Below are 16,721 nucleotides of genomic sequence, written 5' to 3' on the forward strand. Positions count from 1 at the left end.
TTCGGCATTTGGAACATTCGTCAAACATTGAGACAATAATCAATACTACTACCGACAAACATGTTTTACCACATAACATACTTTAGCTAATGGCATTAGCCTGGGTAGATACTAGACTAAGTTCCGGTGGATATCTCCAAGTCCACTCCATAAAGCAACAAACATTGTCTATATCCTTGGTGCCCTCTGACATCAATACAATCAGCTTCACAAACTCACTAAGATGGTGAAAAGCTCCAGTAAGTTATTATGTGTATAAATTATTTACTATACCCGCGCGTGACCTATAGTCCGCTAGTATCCACACATCTAAGTGCTAAATCAAGAGGCTGTGGTTATTGACTAGTCCAACTCCAATATAGAAAGTATACTAACATATAGTTGAACGATATATATCTCATGGATACAGCTTTAGGAACGAAATCGATTTTTTAGTAGAAACAAAAAGTAGGCAGACGACATCCTTCATAAAGAACCCTCTGTGAAATAAGAAAAACACATTTAACTAAATTAGTGACAGCCATATTGACTAGAACCGATGAACAGTGGTGTACAGGCATCTTCAGAACTCATAGTATTATAATCTATGACTTTCTGTTAAAGATTTCTAAATCATTATATCCGGCAATCCTTACAATATTGAGCTACGAACTTCAAAGGCACTACTAGTTAAACTTGGTCATGTATATCTCAATTCTAAGTTCTGGATGTATTGTGGGTGGTATCTCCCCTAATTAAATCCGGAGAAGGCCTCTAAATGTACACTGTATATAACATTCCGCTCTCTACCCTAGTATTGGATTAATCTCAAATAGCTGGAGTAGAGCTAACTAAGAAGCTTTTCATACAAACGGGTTGTGCGCTGCAGGTAAAATATAATCATCCATTTCACAAATTTGATCACGTAGTATTATTGATTGATCTATTTAGGTTGATGAGCAGGGTTCATGCTTGTCAGCATCGTACTAGGTAAATTGCTATTTGTACAAAGAAGGATCTGAGTATTGACTCGGCGGTGTCTGTCCGTTGTCAAACAGAAGATAGGTGGTAATATTCACGATACATATAAGACATGACAGAATAAGGGTTTCCAGGGAAGTAGTTCGGCAGCAAACAGTGATATAAATGAAGAACTCGGCGCGTGATGGGTTTCCTTTTGCGGCAGTTTTAGCGTAAGTCAGCATGCAATAAATACCAAAGGGGATGGAATTCCTGGCACGGTCACGCGGGTAACTGCAAACCCCCTTTGAATAATTGGGTTATCTACAGAACAAGGTATACAGATAATCAACCCATCATGATTAGATCATCTGTACGGTGGACAATGGGTGTAAAAGAATATTCAGTATACGACAGTCCGGTACGGGGCTGTGGGTCAAAAGCTGAGCTTCCAGAACATGACACATGACGTCTAGACTGCTTGGTACCCCAGATCCGGTTACATAAAGGAAACGAGAATCGAATTCAGACATCTTGTGGATTTTTCGGTCTTGGTATGCAGCCGGTTTTCCATTTGAAATAGAATGCCACAGTTCTTCAGCGTACCACGGAACCAAGATCGGCAGCATCGGTTTCGAGCGATGACTGCATAACTGCGGCATTTACTTCCTGTCATTTTTTCCTCTCTTACTCACGTTAAACTTTTCGTCTCCATGTGACGAACCGAGTGACGCTTTGCGGCTGTGTCCGCCTGCCAGCTGTCAATCGTTTATACTTAATCCCGCACATAAATAGCCCTAACTCTTCCCAACTCCTACGAGTCTCCCGCATCCAATCGACGAAAATATCTCGTCGCGCTTGGAAAATTTACTCATTTCTATCTTCGATTGAGAATCGAACTCATTACCTTTCCTTCATCAATGGCATTTACTCAATGGTCCCACCCAAGCAAAACGACAACCACTTCTGAGATCCTAAGTTGGCTCAAGAAGTATCCGATGCAACGACACAACTAAGCGACCGATGTTTCTTCAACACCCATAACAATGTCAGCACTCCACAAACTGGCGGCAGTCAAGGATGGCTCAGAGGCCAACTGGGATGACAACCACATGAGACTTTTCGCTCGTATGAACGATGAGGAAATCGAAATCCTCCAACTTCCCTCGCCCAAATATTCGGCTAAACGCATATCGACCGAGTTATGCCGGATCCCCGTGCAGAAAGATCACATCATGCGTTCTCCCTGGAGACTCGGCATCTGTGCCATGGACGACAAGGCACTCAGCAAGGCCAACCAGGAGATTTTCCGTCGCTTACACGTAGACGGTCTTATCGAGGTGGTCCTGTTCGGTGATAAGACGCTTTTGAGTAAGAGGCCGGAAGAATGGCCAATCTGTGATTTTTTAATTGCGTTTTATTCTGATGGGTTTCCCCTCGAGAAGGTCATTTCGTACACGAAGCTCCGCTCGCCGCTCTGCTATAATGACTTGCTTATGCAGGGTCTTCTCTTTGATCGTCGGCTCTGTAATAGAGTCTTGGATCATCTTGGTGTGCGGACTCCCAAGAGGCTTGAGGTAAACCGTGATGGTGGCCCCAGAGCTCATGATTGGGGTCTCGTCCAACACGTGTACGATCGTATGGGGTTGGGGATACCAGGCCCTAGGGAGGGAGAGGCAAACCATGAACGGTCTCATCCACCGAGGGTGTCCCTTTCGGAAGATGGAAATACGCTTCTGGTGGATGGTCGAACGCTTCACAAGCCTTTTGTGGAGAAACCCGTCAGTGCGGAAGACCACAACATCTACATTTACTTCCCAACGACTCCCCAGGGCGCCGGCGGGGGGAGAAGACTGTTTCGGAAAGTTGGCAACAAGTGTTCCGAGTACGACCCTGACTTGATCGTACCCCGATGTATTACCGAGCAGGGCACGACCAATAGTTACGTGTACGAGCCGCTCTTGAACGCCGACAATGGAGAGGATGTCAAAGCCTACGCAGTGGGGCCCCAATACTGTTTTGCGGTGACACGAAAATCGCCCGCAGTCACAGGCGTGGTCCATCGGGATGCAAGCGGCAAGGAAGTAAGACTACCCACCGAGGTCAGCAAGGAGGAGGCAGACACGGCTGCCAAGATCTCGACCGGATTTGGTCAGTCTGTCTGTGGATTCGACATCGTTCGAAATAAAGGCAAAAGCTACGTGATCGACGTAAATGGCTGGACCTCGGTGAAAAATCAGCCTAGCTTCTACGGTCAATGCGCCGACATCCTGCAGCAGATGCTTATGTCTCATGTTGCTAAAAGGATTGTTAAGAACTGATAATACTACCTTGGAATAGATAAGTTGTGTATCTAACTCTGTACATAGCCTAGATCCATGGTTTAGACAGACAATACAACGCATCAAGATCGGCTCGGTCCATAATGATTAGTTAGGGTTGTAATAACAGTTGCCTAACCTCACTGAGTCACCTTATCAGTCCACATATTGCTTGAGGTAACCTATTATTACTACCGCGGAAAAATCGCTCATGGTTTAAGGCCGAAGCAGTGACCCTGCCAGCCTTGCTTTCTAGGTTGAACCCATAGTTATCTCGGACCGAGAAGGGGATCAGACTTTTCTCCCGGGGTAGGGTTACATGTGGGCTGCAAGCTATGCTGGCTGTGCAATTGTACCGGTGGAGCAAATACTGACATAGACCAGCTTGAGTCTAGAATGACATCTTGCCTTGGACCCTAACTAACCCAGGCCCCTGTAGGGACCTTTGGGGAACAATGGGTCGATTGACATTCTCCATCGGTTCGACTAGTGGGTCCTGGTGGATTAAGAAAAATTTAAGAACAATACTCTTATGTAAACGGAGAGTAGCAGGGAAAAAAAAAAAAAAAAAAAAACTTGCTGTTTTGGGTTGTATATTGTATATAAATTCATCTCATAAATTCTCCGTCGTCCGCTTATCCAGGCTCTGAATCAAACCCTTCCAACATTGTTGTTTCTCCTGTGAACGCGATACTGCTGGACACACATCTCTATCTTTTTCAGTACCATAACTCTTTCGAATGGCTGATTTTAAGCTTATGAACAATTCTACTGTGATCGTATCCTTGATCCCAGTATCTCTTACCGACCTGGAGGCAATTTGCGAATTTGCAGAAGTGACTCGACCCCCCTAGAGCCCCAATCCCGTCCATTGTGTCGTCAGTCTCGGCTGAATTTATGGCCACCCTGTTTGAACAAAATGAAGAACTACAAGCCAACTTTCCGGTGCGAGATTAAGGGTGTCGCAGAGACCCAGCATCTGTCCATCGAACAAGATACGAAGGAGGCAAAAGGAGGCATCGTGACAATAGCTGGCGAGGTCACCGGATACAAAGTCAAAGCAAGCCCTCGGCTGTTGGACAGGTGGCTGGACACAGTTGTCCGCATTGCTGGGTCTGCACCGGTCTTCTGCTTTATCGTTGGTGCTCTTCTCGTTTGGGCTTTTTTGGGCATTCGTTTTGGAAATTCTGCTAAATGGACCGCTGTCATTTCCGATGTGCAGGCTATCCTGTGCTACGTGTTCGACTCTTTCCTCATGCGCCAACTGCTCCGCGAATACTCCGAACAGCAAGAGGCCATGGCCGAGATGAAGTCGAGACGGAACAGCCACGAGCGAATGCTCACGAAGCTCAAGAGCAAACTGGGACCAGAGGGCGTCAGTCATGTATCTCAGATAAGCAGCAATCGGCCCTTGGATGCACTGGATCAAGGGACACGGACACAAGGCTGGTTTGCGCGAATGATCATCTTCTCCGCGTGGGCGTTCGGGCATATCGTTACTGTGGGCATGTATTGGGTCTGCATCTTTATCTGGCTGGGCTTCGGACACTATTGTGGCTGGACGGACCAGTGGCAGCTGTACATTAACTCGGCGACATCGGCTCTAATGGTCCTGGTATTTGCGTTCCTGGATTGCCTGCGGGAATGCTATGCCGACTATGTCAACAATTGCCTGGATGCCATCTTCCGCCTAGATGCTACACTTGAGAAAGAGCTCCGCTGCATCACTGAAGACCACCTACCAAACGAACCCGAGGTGCTCCAGCCACCGCGTGAGAATCCACTGCAAGTGGCCGTATTCTACTATGCCGACATCATCGGGACACTGGCCGGAATCATAATTCTCGTGGCGGTCATCATTGCATGGGCAGCTGTCGGACCGGTCTTCCACTTCAACGACAATTGGTGGCTGCTGATTGGTACATATGCGGGGTTAATCGGTCTGTTTGACAGTTTCATTCTGCGCAATATCCAAGGCAAAGTGAAAGAGTACACGGTCTGTCAAGTTCAGAGCCTGGAGAAAAGAGACATGACCCTCTTTTCTAAGACACAAATGGCAATCCCGCCCAAGGATGATCTTGATACATCCTCTGTCACTCACCGGATCTCGATTGCGATGGGAAATGTCTGCTCGCATCTGCTTATGGTGGTTGCTGGCTTTCTGCTCACCATTGGCTGTGTGATTGGCTCGAGTGCGATGCGGTGGAGTACGACGGGACAATTGATTTCGAATATTCCACCCAGTATTATCGAGACCTTTTTCATGCTCATCTTGATCACCGGTCAGAATGATGCGGATGCCAGCGCGAGAGTTGATATGACCAATATTTATCACCGTCGACAGAGACTCCTCTGGTTTGTTAAAGACGCTCGGGAATACCTGGCGGCTCCTCGAGAGTGAGTAGACCTCGCTGAGAAGGCCACAGTTGATTCTTGGAAAAAGCCTTGTGATATGGACACAGAGAGTTATCATCCAAGATAACAACAGTCAACAACTGAGTCAAAGGAATGATACTTCATTCCTAGAAACCTAAATGTATCGAGGCTGTCTCGCTTCAACATACGTTACAATTAGATTGGTCCCTCAATTTCCCCCTTCGCTCAACCGATAGGGGCATAGCATAAAAGTTATCGTTTTGATATTTTCGTATTTTGTTTTTCTTCATTTATGTCTAACACCTCTTGTTATTCAGTCATTCAATCAACCACAGCAAATAAATCCAGTATACAACAAAATATGAAATAATCTCTTATACGAAGTACTCCCCCTGAAACTTGTAAGACCTAAACTAAGCACACACAGACCAACCCCACCAGCACTCTCATACTCCCCTACATTCACTTCCTCAAAATGAGAACTTCGCCACAATTAACAGTGGTAGCATGTGAAGCTACACAGTAAAAAGAAACTACAGAATAACTTTTAGCGTAGCATACTAGTATGATTAATTTACTACCAATAACAATCGGATAACCCCAATACCAGGAATTTAATTTAATCGTGAACAATCGCACCAGGGATAACAAAATGCCTCAACCCACCCACCCCCCCCAAACTCCTTAGTACATACTACATAGTCTACATAATCACATCCGTGGTCTAAACTAACCCACCTGCGCAACCCCATAGGGCTGAGCAGCCCCACGTGCATGTCACCGCAAAGGGAAAAAAAGCTTAATTTTCCGAAAATGCCTCGTTCTGAGTGGATGATTTCTCTCTTAGCTTGGCCAGGGAAAAAAAAAAAAAAAAAAAAAGGTGAAGAATTAGCTTAAACCCTTGGAAAGCTGCTGCCTACTGCACTGCCTCTTTCTTAGTTTTCCTTAGGGAGTTGGATAACTTGGATTTGCTTGGATTTGTCGCATCTACCTGCTTATTTGGACTAGCTTGGTCTTGATGGTGGGTAGTTTTTTCACCTCGGAGAAATTAATATGAAATAAAGAGTAATCAAGAATCTAAGGGTGACTCACTGTGGGCGACAATGAGGTTCTTTTTTTTTTTTTTTTTTAACATGGCAAATCAGATGGTGTTTGGGCTTCACGGGATAGGTGGGTTTGTCTTTCTTGATGTGTTGGTCTGTGAGTTTGGGTGAAGGGAGAGGAGCCTTCGCTAGATAATACAGAACATAATTAGGTATTTGAATTATGTTATATCTAGAAGTTCCTAGTAAGGGTGAGTATGGGTTTGTATGCGGTTGGATGGCTGTCTAGATAAACAGGTTTTTCTTCAGGGGAGATAGGATCCCACGGCTGATGAATGGGTACACCTATAAAAGAATAGCATATAGCAGTTTTGTGTGGAGAGCCAACATCCCAGCATGTCAATGTTAGTACTGAGGAGTGTTATAACTCGTTGAACGTAACAGTCTCCTACCAGATTGACTGCACCATCGTCACGACTCCGAAAGATGAATAGATATCGACCACCACTGTACACAATCTGATCCCCTGGTCTGGCTGCCAATCCTATCGACCCATGGTATGTAATAAAGAGCCTCGTATTGAGCACTTCATACGCGATATCACTATTATGCCATCTCATATCGCGTGCCATATCTTTGAGATCAGGAATATGGGGTTTGCACCAGGTTGAAATATCCAGGGTCTGCCTTTCGAAGAGCCACAGATGTGGTACCATGCAATGAGTATCTGCGTCCACCGGAAATGATCCTGCTCGACACTGGCTTAACGCATCTGATTTCGACGGAGCGACCCGCTTGTATTGCAATAAAGCGCTAGGGATTCCTATTAACCAAGAATCCCCGAGAATTCTTTTTTTTACAGGCCCTTTTCCTGCTCTTGACTCCATCTGATCGCAGACATAGACGAGTCTATATCTAAAATAAAACAAATTATCATATAGCATTTACCAAAATGAATCAAGCTATAAGTCCCAGCTTGTAATAGAGAAAATGTAGATGACTCTGACAGATCGTCGAGCAAGTACTGAGAACTGTCTATATCAATATCGACCAAGTAGGGGAAAAGGTCCTTCTCGTCCTTCTAGTAGAACGTAATGAGCGACTAATAGGTGCAGATGCTCGAATATTAAGATACCAACTATAACTCTTGTACAAAGTAAGCGTTTACTACCGCTTTAGCTGGTGGTGGGATCATCTAAATCGTGTAATACAGGCTTCTGTGCGCTTCGAAAAAGTTGGTGCAATACACCTCACTGCCAAGAAAGTCTTCTAGGAGCATGTCCAGTTGGCCTCCCTAGTTGCAGTGTATCACCTTTCTACACGCTATAATAGATGTCAATCAGGTAAACATGGATATCACGGCAATCAGCGTAGCCTCTAACTTTTGTCCACCTGAATCTTTGTTTCCCGCACCGAATTAGATCTGCATGCAAAGGTGAATTGGCAGAGCAGATCCATAAGTTATGGGATCAAGTTTTGGATCAAATAATAACATTGACCACGTCATATCTACTGCGCCTGGAGAGTAAACATGTCACATTCTTTCTAGTTTACAATATTCGCGTCTGCTTGTAAGTTCTCATCTTTGCCCCTTCATCTCAGCAGTAAATCACATAAGTCGCCCTTCACTGCTCAATTTGTCTTGACCTTTTCATGATTTATCAAGCAGAACTTTCAGTTCTTCTCAATTCGTCTTCAATTCGACCTAGTTTACCCAGTCTATCCAATACCGAAGGAGGAAAACGCCCCGAGATGTCTGAACAGTGGATCGCATTCAATATCACGAATGCCTGTCCGGACACCATCAAGATTAGCAACGCTCACCAGAGCGAGTACGTTTATGTACAATTCTTTTTTTTATCCGAGCTCTGCTGAGAGTTTTCGCACGGTAGGGGTATTTTCTCCCAATGGCCTGACAAAAGACAACGAACTGTCTTCGGAATTATGTCAATGAAACCCAAATCCAACATAGGATGCAGAACCTGTCCTTCAGCTTCTGTGGCAAAGATAGCGGCACCAGAGGCGAAATAACCCTTGAAGTTGATAGTAGAGTCATGACAAGGGTAATATGGGATTGGTCAGCGCTCCCTGGATTACAGAATTCGGTGAAGAGCTCTTCTTTCACTGGGGGTTACAGCATTAGCCATAAGGGCAACAGTTCTATGGTGCAAATGGAGTTATCACTCTCGAACTCTCCAGTAACTAGCTATTCTCTGATTGTCAACCGGCAGCCTGCTGGCAGGGTTTGGAAAATGCAAGGAAGAGATGGACCCGGCTTAATCTTGGTTATGTGATATTCTTGAAGAGTATCTTCCAATAAAATCCTTGGCTGACGAAAGATAATTCCTATTATATGTTCACAATTACCGTAAGTAAATATATTAATATAATAGAAGTTAGACGATCAAAGTAGATTCCGAACTTGGTTTTATTGATAGAGACTGTAAACCAGGTAAAAGCTAGGAGTAGACCCCTGACAGATATTCTCAATATATTTACCAGGGAAGAAAAGATTGGCTCCCCAAAGCAGCGATTCTGGTCAAAAATGTAACTAGAGTAGATCGTATAGGAATTCCGCACATGCCTGATCCAGATCTCATACTCATGTGTGTTTAATCTTTGCCATAGACTTGGTGTCTTAATAGTAACAACTCAACAGATTCATGCTAGGGAGTCCGAGGTACATACTTTCCATCATAGCTAGTTTCGCTCTTTTTTTCGGAAAGAAACATCTCGATATGCCATACTCCTTCTACTCACGGCACTTTTAGTTAACCCATAGTCATGCATATGAACAATATTAGCACCTGTCAGATTTCAGCTAAAGATACGAGAATTCCTCTTCTCAAGATGTTTCCACCTCACTCATCTACTGAATATCTTTTTTTAGAAGCCATAATTGATTTATTATATTTCGAAGTTCTTAAAGCTACATGTCTTGTATATCATCTCGTACAGGAATTCCAACGCAAACCATCTAGAGAGTAGAGACGAAACTTCTACCTCATTTTCGTTTCATTATTTCTGCTAGCACACCCCGTTTATCTAAGCTACATACACAGTATACTACGTACTCCAAGACAACTAGTACTATCGTCCCACAAAACCTCCTTATCCCTACTCTAATACACATGCACGAGATACAGTCCAAAAGCATAACCAGCCTGACATCTCATAAATCCAAAATTTGACCCCCCCCCCACCCCCACCCCTCCTTATCCCAAGCACACTCAAGAACCACCACATACCAATAGTAATAACTGTAATACTCTACTAAACTAAAATAGCACATCCCAATTTTCCACTGCAAATCAGGCCTCAAAAGCCCCATCTTCTAATCCAAGACCCCCAAGTTTGCCTGTCAGCAGGAATACACCGACATTCCACGATGCGGCTCACACCTCCATTTCCCGAACAGCAAACCCTGAAATCTTAGTCTATATTACTTGCATATAGAAAACCGCTTTCTTTTCTGCCGTGCATGAGTTACGATCTTAGGTAATCTTACTATGTATATTATCAAATCAGAGATCATATTCATCATCATATACTCGACTTTGACTAGTAGGTAAGCAGAGTAATACAACAGGCTGGAATAACATACTAACATACTAACATACTAACATACAGTACAACCAGGTACATACATGAAAAAAACCAATATCACAACACCTCCGGCGATAACCTATCCAGTCAGGAACACTTGCTCCGGACTAGTCATCGTACTAGTTGTCATCTGTCTATTTTCCGAGGCGCCCGATTGATAACCTTAGGCTCCGCTTTTAGTGAGGGGTAAAATAAGTAGTCTACGTGGGATGTCAGATGACATCAGATCGGCGCTTGCGCTAATATTCTAGTAGGACGTGATAGCGGGGTTGATTGCGAAACGACAAGATCAAAAGTGGTAAAAATTGTAATGTCTATCGGTACGATGGTAGTGGGTGTCTATATATGCTGTTCAAGACGCAACGAAAGAATCAAACCAACCGTGTCCGAGATAGAACGAGTCGCAAAATGGTATCATCGAAGACAAAGAAAGCCCATCGGCTCCAACTTGCAATAGAAAAATGCAAATGATTCCCGATGAGCTAGCATACGCCAGACAAGAAAGCAAAGCCCCGTCCCAGTTGTAAGCAGAATGAAAAGAATTAAGAGTGCCCACAGTAAGGAAATGACAAAGGGAAGAACAAAAGAAAAGATAAAAAAAAAAAAATTTGTCAGAGTGATCCGCGCTGGTAGCGGTCATGTCCCTTGAACGAGTAACTGAGAGCAAAGAGCAATTCAGTCAGTAGGCCAATTCAAACGCGCTCAAATGCAATCCGACAGATCAAAAGTAAAATGCCAAGGAAGCTCAAACAGCAGCTCTGATGTTGCCCTGCAGTTCCGATTATTCATTCCCGACTCTTGAAGATGAAAAGAACCGAATCAATCAAGTGTACTTTTTTTGTTGGGTCGATGCCCGGTAAAATATCGCAAAGGGTTGCGACGACTATGCCGACGGTCGTCGAAGAATGTCCTCGCAGTTGGCGTCAAACCGCATGTTCCATAGACGAACGCTGTTCATCAACTTCTCTGTGCTCTCTAATTCGCGGTCGCGACCAAATATCGTCTCGACAAATTCACAGCCTGCGTTGCGGCCCATAGACACGCTCTTACCACCTTCTCGCTTGGCCGCTTTCCACATGAACTGTTCGCAGGTTTTCAGCAATTTCTTAAACCGCGCCCACAGGCGCTCACCACTCTCCAAAAAGTCCTCCACCACTTCTTGGTGCTCAGGCTGCTTGATCCGATCCACACACTCATCGGCTCTCTTGATCTTACCCGCCAACTTGATCAACAACAACCACAACTCGCCCGCAACATCGGCCATCGGAGTCGAAGCACCGTGGTGGAAGACCGTCCAGTCGTAGATCCACTTGCCGAGGGAGTTCGCATCGAAGACACTTCCCAAGAGAATGATAGGGGTTTCAGTGGGATCCCAGTTCTTGATCGAATAACCCGCGGGGATGCCAGCTTTAGCCGCATCCTCTTCCGTAGCCTTCGGAGCTGGCTTAGATGATGTCGTGGGCTTGGGCTTTGATGGGGTCCTCGTGGAGGTGGACTGGCGACGCGCGCGGGACCGCTTCGGTGAATCATCATCATGTACGGGAACCTGGTTAGAATAACAATATTGATCAGTGGGTGGCTTTGGCTTGCGTGGAGTTGCAGACGAGAATCGACGGGGTTGGCTAGCTTCCTCGCGGAAGGGGAATCGTGGCGCGTCATCGAATCCATCGTCGACCACATCTACAAAGATGGGTCGTTTCCGGGTCGAGTGCGACGGGCGCGGACTAGCGTTATCCCAAGGATCTGCCGGGGCATTGCCCATGGTGCTACGGCGACGGTGATAGGACGAAGAGCCACCAAAAAAAGCACTTACATTATCGTGCTTGCGCGGTGGCGTGCTAAATTCAGGCATCGCATCGTAGAAAGGCGTACCATATCCGGCATATTGCCATCCTGCGGCTTCCTTGGTGCCGGCATAACTGGCTTTGCGACTATGGCGCTTGGATGATGGTCGAGGGGAGCCGTAGGGATTGGCGACCTGAGTAGCGTAGTAGGCGTAATGAGGAGATGTAGGAGGCGAAGTCATATAATGGGATGACCACCCGGGAGGTGGAGTGGAATAATGATACATTATCGGAAGTTGAGCATAAAAAACTGGCTCACGATGCTGGTAGTAGTAAAGACGGGTAATAAAATCGACAACTTTTAGAGTCCCAAGTAACCAAGCTGCTCAAGGAGACAAGCAAATGTAAAAAAAAAAAAAAAAAAAAAGCACAACCCAGGTATATTGTACAGGATATCGTTCAGAACAACCCGATCGACGCCGATGCAAAGGACAACGAAATCGGAAGATCGATAATGAGGACCGTCACCGAGGCACGGCGTGTAGGGGAGAGGAGGGACAGGATGTTGTTATGTGCTGAGAGTGCATTTGAACGTCGTCAATCGTCGGACGGGTTAAGCGACTGATCTGTGTGGGAGGCGAATTCGGTTCCTTGTGAAGCGAAAGAACACCGAATCCAAACGATTGCCGAAAATATTCGAGCAGGTTCCTGAAGGATCTATTTGTTCTATCTATGTGATATTCCAGGAGTCGACCCAGGAGGTAGTGCGACTGCTGGTTGAAGGGGTGGCTAATTTCTGGAGGTGATAGTGAACCCTTTGAAGGGCGATAATTGTAGTAAAATGGCGAAAGGAGGGCGCGCAGGCGAACCCCAAGCGCTTTTGTAATGGATGGTGACTGGAGTCCACGGGAACGGGGCACTGCGGGTAAGGGTGGGGGGGCTGTAAAATTTCACAACGCTAATTTTGGTTCCATTCGGTCCCGTCTGGTTTGGTCTAGTACCGTACGGTACCGATGGAGTACTTTTCAGCTCCGTGTGTGTATGTGTGTGTGTCTGTTTCAGGCCCGACAAGCACAGCTGAGAATAAGGACACCTATGATGGTTGCAAAATGTGAATATTCATTTGAAAATTCCCTCTTACATATACGAAAACTATGCGCATTTAAGTTCATCAGGGAAGAGTTCGAAGCTGATCAATATGGCCGGAACACATATGATATGTTATATACTCTCTGCAGTAGCCAGATTCGGTACCGCTGAAGGAGTCATCTGGAGCGTTGATTAGTTGGGCATCGCCTAGTCGTGCCCTCTTGGTTAACTGGATAGGGCACAAAATAGCCGAATCCAGGGTCGCTATTGGTACTGACTGATAAGCTAGGAGTCAAAATTGTGATATGGACCATATATATCCAGTCATCCTTCTTCGTGAGCCCCCTTCTTGAGTAATCCACTGCATCACTCTTCCATCAGATATTCAGCACCATTGGTCGACGGCAAGCTCTACCAGGTCGGAGTCATACACCATGGCTATTCGTACCTAAGGCATTCACGGGCTGCTGTAGGTTCAGTCTCCCATCACACCATCTTGATATCCTATCCATACGGCTAGTAGTGGGAGCCTAGAAGCTGGCTATGAGGGCGCGTATACGGGCGCGGGTGTGAGTCAGTGCCTAAGTGGCCACAACTGTGGCTCAGAGTATAATAGTGTCTTTTCAGAGTGGTAAGATTATGATTCAGAAGCTTGTCAGCTGAACAAGACGCATCCCTCCACGAATACTGCTCGCCTCGTTTGTAATCTGAGTCGTCATCGCACGACTGCCTAGGACTGTGGCAATGTGATAGCACCGGTCCGAGGATCACAGCTGCGGATGAATCATCCCATAGAGTGCTCTGGGACTTCATAGTATGATTTGATGGAGTTGGGGACTAGAGAAACAAGAGCGTTCAGTACATGCTCGTGTATAGCTATTACATGGTGAGCTTTAAGATAAACCTGTTCCATGGGTATCTCCCGCCGTATCCCATGGTTCCATTCCCTGATCTCTGGTTCCAGATAAACAAGCTCGTCTAGAGGGGTTTTTAGTTCAGTGGGACCTTTTCTGTCATAAACACCCACAGTATAAATTATACCCACCATCTCCATCGACCAAAAAACAATGATTGTTGGGCAACATTCGGTTGCTGGGCTTTACCGCTGCTGGGCAGCAAGTGCACAACGCGATCGGGCTTCAGTAGACAGACCGCAATTTGAACATCTAAGGACGGAAAGAGTCCGTAGAAGGGTGGGGGGAAAATAAAAAAAGAAAGTAAAGAGAGAAAATACCTGAAATGCAAATGAAACTTGTCCAAGAATCTGGTTCATACTATGTCGCATGCAAAGTACTCCATATGTATAACATGGTACAAAACCTACATGAATTGTACATGTTTAGTCTCAACAAAAAACAGGATAGAGAAGGAACCCTAGCCAGCCCGTCATCCCGTCATATTCGACGTATCTATTATTCGAATTTGATGAAGCACTGAAGCGACGTTCTCCTAAATTAATTTTCTGGTTTATTGTCATTGCTTTTTTGTGCGATAGACTTTTCACCGTCGTACCAAGCGCTATGACTCTCAAGGTTCAAGGAGACGAATCACTAGTGTCGTTACACGGTGGAAAAACTGTACAATACTACTGGTAAATTAGAACATGGCCTGGATAGATAAAGACCAAATGGCGACGCCGGCAATGCTAATATTAATTGAGGACTAGTCTCGTCATAGCCGCTGTGATGGTCGGCGTCAACGGTTCAATTGCATAGGCTGGCCGAGGTGTGATGGGTGATGTGATTGAAGCCCCCCCCCTCAGCCACATGCAGGATTAATTTAGAACAATATATTAAATGACTGCCGACACGGTCATCATCCCGAGCCAGGCTGCGCCGGAGTACACAGCACGGAGTACACTGGGATATGAATCTGAATCAAGGGAGAACACATCTTGTAATATTCCAACCCCCCTCCCAAAGAGGAAATGAAGATGAGGTTCACACGGAAACCCGGTACTTTTGCCTGCATCAAAGTCAAAGCGGCTTCTCCACAGCCAAGACCCACCAGCAGAATTTTCACTCTGCCCTTGCTCTAGAAACCGATCTAGAATCCTGTATGGCGGTGAAGTGTTTCTAGTTGTTTTAGACACGGGATAATTTTACATGTGGGAGCGTAAGGAAGAAGTTTTCAGGTTGGAGAAGATTTGCTCTACAAATCCTTGAAGACATGACTGGAGCGGCAAGACAAAAAAAAAAAAAGAGAAACGGTAATGTAACACACCTTTAGGTCAAGGTGACCCTTTCTTTTTGGGTCGATTTCAACCGTGTAACGTTGGTCAGAGCTCGGAGGCTAGAATAATAAGATGCAAAAATATATGACCAGACTGGGGCTCGATCCCAGGACCTTATCGGTGTTAACGATACGTGATAACCAACTACACCATCCGGCCGATATATTCAACAGCTTCTTATTAGGATATATGAGGGAAATCTTAGCACAGTGCTGCAACAAAAGGGGCAAGCACACTCATCCCATGTATGTACGGTATGTACTGGTACATACATAGTTACCTATTTTAGTACGTATGATACGTACCACATTCTAGTCCCGTAGGCATTCATATTCCAGCCTAGATTACCATGATTTATTCCCACATTGGTACAACGGAGACCTGAATCCTGCATACTCAGCCCTGATGAAGAATTCCACTCAAAACAAAGCCACAACACTGGATCGCTCGCCTAATTAGTCCACTCGGACTTGCTTTCATGGGTATACGTAGTCTTGTCTCATCCTCTGACCTTTTCACCCGCCCCATTCCAATAAGCTTGAAGAATTAATTCATCGCGTAGTCGAAACGAGCATCATTGTGCGCGTGACTTCAGCCCTTACCCTGAGCCCTAGTCAGCAAGCTAGACATCAGTGGGACCCAGCGTCCAGTGGTCGTTGCATAGGCGTCAATACAAACCTATCAAGCGCCCATTCACACCGTACAGAAAAACATACATACGAACCTTGCAGATAGCGTGAGACTTACTGTAGAACAAACACACCCCTCTCAATTCCTATTCGCTGATTCAGACACGATCAAAGTACCTGAACCAGGGTAGGACCAAGACCTCCGACTCATTTCAAACCTGCATGCAGCGCTTCCGGCTTCCGCGACCTCAATTAGTTCGTATTCGACTACCTAACAGAGCGAGCGATGGGCTACCAAAAAAGTAAAGTTACTGTACGTCGTCATAGCTACATCTGTGGCTCGGTGGGTACGGTGTACCCCTCACAGTAGTGATACCTCTTATAGGCAGACCAGTGTGGTGGAGTGGTACATTGGACTCCCTGTTCTGACTGAACGTGCATATACTAGATCGTTCTCCACGCTAACTAACGTGGCCGGATAGCTAAGGTATCGCCGACCAACCCTATCAGCTTACCATGACCCCTCCTGATCCTTCCACAGAATGTATGACTATGGCTTGTACATACATGCGCCCAATGATGGATTTCCCGGCCCAAATGCCTCCACCATCTTTTTTATTTTCTGCGGTTACCAGGGTGCATATACATAAATCTCCGACTTGTGGAGTTGAGATCGGCAAATCAGCATCTGACACGCTGGC

The 16,721-nt window shown here is 45.6% G+C and overlaps 5 protein-coding genes and 1 non-coding gene across 6 annotated transcripts; 2 read left to right on the forward strand and 4 right to left on the reverse strand.

Moving 5' to 3' along the window:
- Positions 1 to 1,487: 1,487 nt before the first annotated feature.
- Positions 1,488 to 3,460, forward strand: BDV27DRAFT_120552 (uncharacterized protein). Its single transcript, XM_032065129.1, has one exon. The coding sequence runs from the start codon at positions 1,986 to 1,988 to the stop codon at positions 3,258 to 3,260; it is 1,275 nt and encodes a 424-aa protein (XP_031932673.1). The 5' UTR covers positions 1,488 to 1,985; the 3' UTR covers positions 3,261 to 3,460.
- A 370-nt stretch (positions 3,461 to 3,830) lies between these two features.
- On the forward strand, positions 3,831 to 6,019 carry BDV27DRAFT_120554 (Low affinity iron permease-domain-containing protein). Its single transcript, XM_032065130.1, has one exon. The coding sequence runs from the start codon at positions 4,180 to 4,182 to the stop codon at positions 5,659 to 5,661; it is 1,482 nt and encodes a 493-aa protein (XP_031932674.1). The 5' UTR covers positions 3,831 to 4,179; the 3' UTR covers positions 5,662 to 6,019.
- An 838-nt stretch (positions 6,020 to 6,857) lies between these two features.
- On the reverse strand, positions 6,858 to 7,592 carry BDV27DRAFT_120555 (uncharacterized protein). Its single transcript, XM_032065131.1, has one exon. The coding sequence runs from the start codon at positions 7,564 to 7,566 to the stop codon at positions 6,985 to 6,987; it is 582 nt and encodes a 193-aa protein (XP_031932675.1). The 5' UTR covers positions 7,567 to 7,592; the 3' UTR covers positions 6,858 to 6,984.
- Positions 7,593 to 10,558: 2,966 nt separating this feature from the next.
- Positions 10,559 to 12,494, reverse strand: BDV27DRAFT_120556 (uncharacterized protein). The gene has a single exon (XM_032065132.1). It carries the CDS (start codon positions 12,354 to 12,356, stop codon positions 11,169 to 11,171), a length of 1,188 nt encoding a protein of 395 aa, XP_031932676.1. The 5' UTR covers positions 12,357 to 12,494; the 3' UTR covers positions 10,559 to 11,168.
- Positions 12,495 to 14,114: 1,620 nt separating this feature from the next.
- On the reverse strand, positions 14,115 to 14,527 carry BDV27DRAFT_120560 (uncharacterized protein). Its single transcript, XM_032065133.1, has one exon. It carries the CDS (start codon positions 14,441 to 14,443, stop codon positions 14,258 to 14,260), a length of 186 nt encoding a protein of 61 aa, XP_031932677.1. The 5' UTR covers positions 14,444 to 14,527; the 3' UTR covers positions 14,115 to 14,257.
- Positions 14,528 to 15,476: 949 nt separating this feature from the next.
- On the reverse strand, positions 15,477 to 15,550 carry BDV27DRAFT_t20. Its single transcript has one exon. It is a non-coding gene; the product is annotated as a tRNA-Val (tRNA).
- Between the last annotated feature and the right edge of the window lie 1,171 nt (positions 15,551 to 16,721).

Source organism: Aspergillus caelatus (genome assembly GCF_009193585.1).
Source record: "Aspergillus caelatus strain CBS 763.97 unplaced genomic scaffold BDV27scaffold_10, whole genome shotgun sequence".
NCBI lineage: Eukaryota > Fungi > Ascomycota > Eurotiomycetes > Eurotiales > Aspergillaceae > Aspergillus > Aspergillus caelatus.

What these genes read in the sequence shown, in the direction of transcription:
- BDV27DRAFT_120552 (XM_032065129.1), top strand. Translation starts at nt 1,986, where the DNA reads ATGTCAGCACTCCACAAACTGGCGGCAGTCAAGGATGGCTCAGAGGCC.
- BDV27DRAFT_120560 (XM_032065133.1), bottom strand. Translation starts at nt 14,443, where the DNA reads ATGCGACATAGTATGAACCAGATTCTTGGACAAGTTTCATTTGCATTT.
- BDV27DRAFT_120554 (XM_032065130.1), top strand. Translation starts at nt 4,180, where the DNA reads ATGAAGAACTACAAGCCAACTTTCCGGTGCGAGATTAAGGGTGTCGCA.
- BDV27DRAFT_120556 (XM_032065132.1), bottom strand. Translation starts at nt 12,356, where the DNA reads ATGTATCATTATTCCACTCCACCTCCCGGGTGGTCATCCCATTATATG.
- BDV27DRAFT_120555 (XM_032065131.1), bottom strand. Translation starts at nt 7,566, where the DNA reads ATGGAGTCAAGAGCAGGAAAAGGGCCTGTAAAAAAAAGAATTCTCGGG.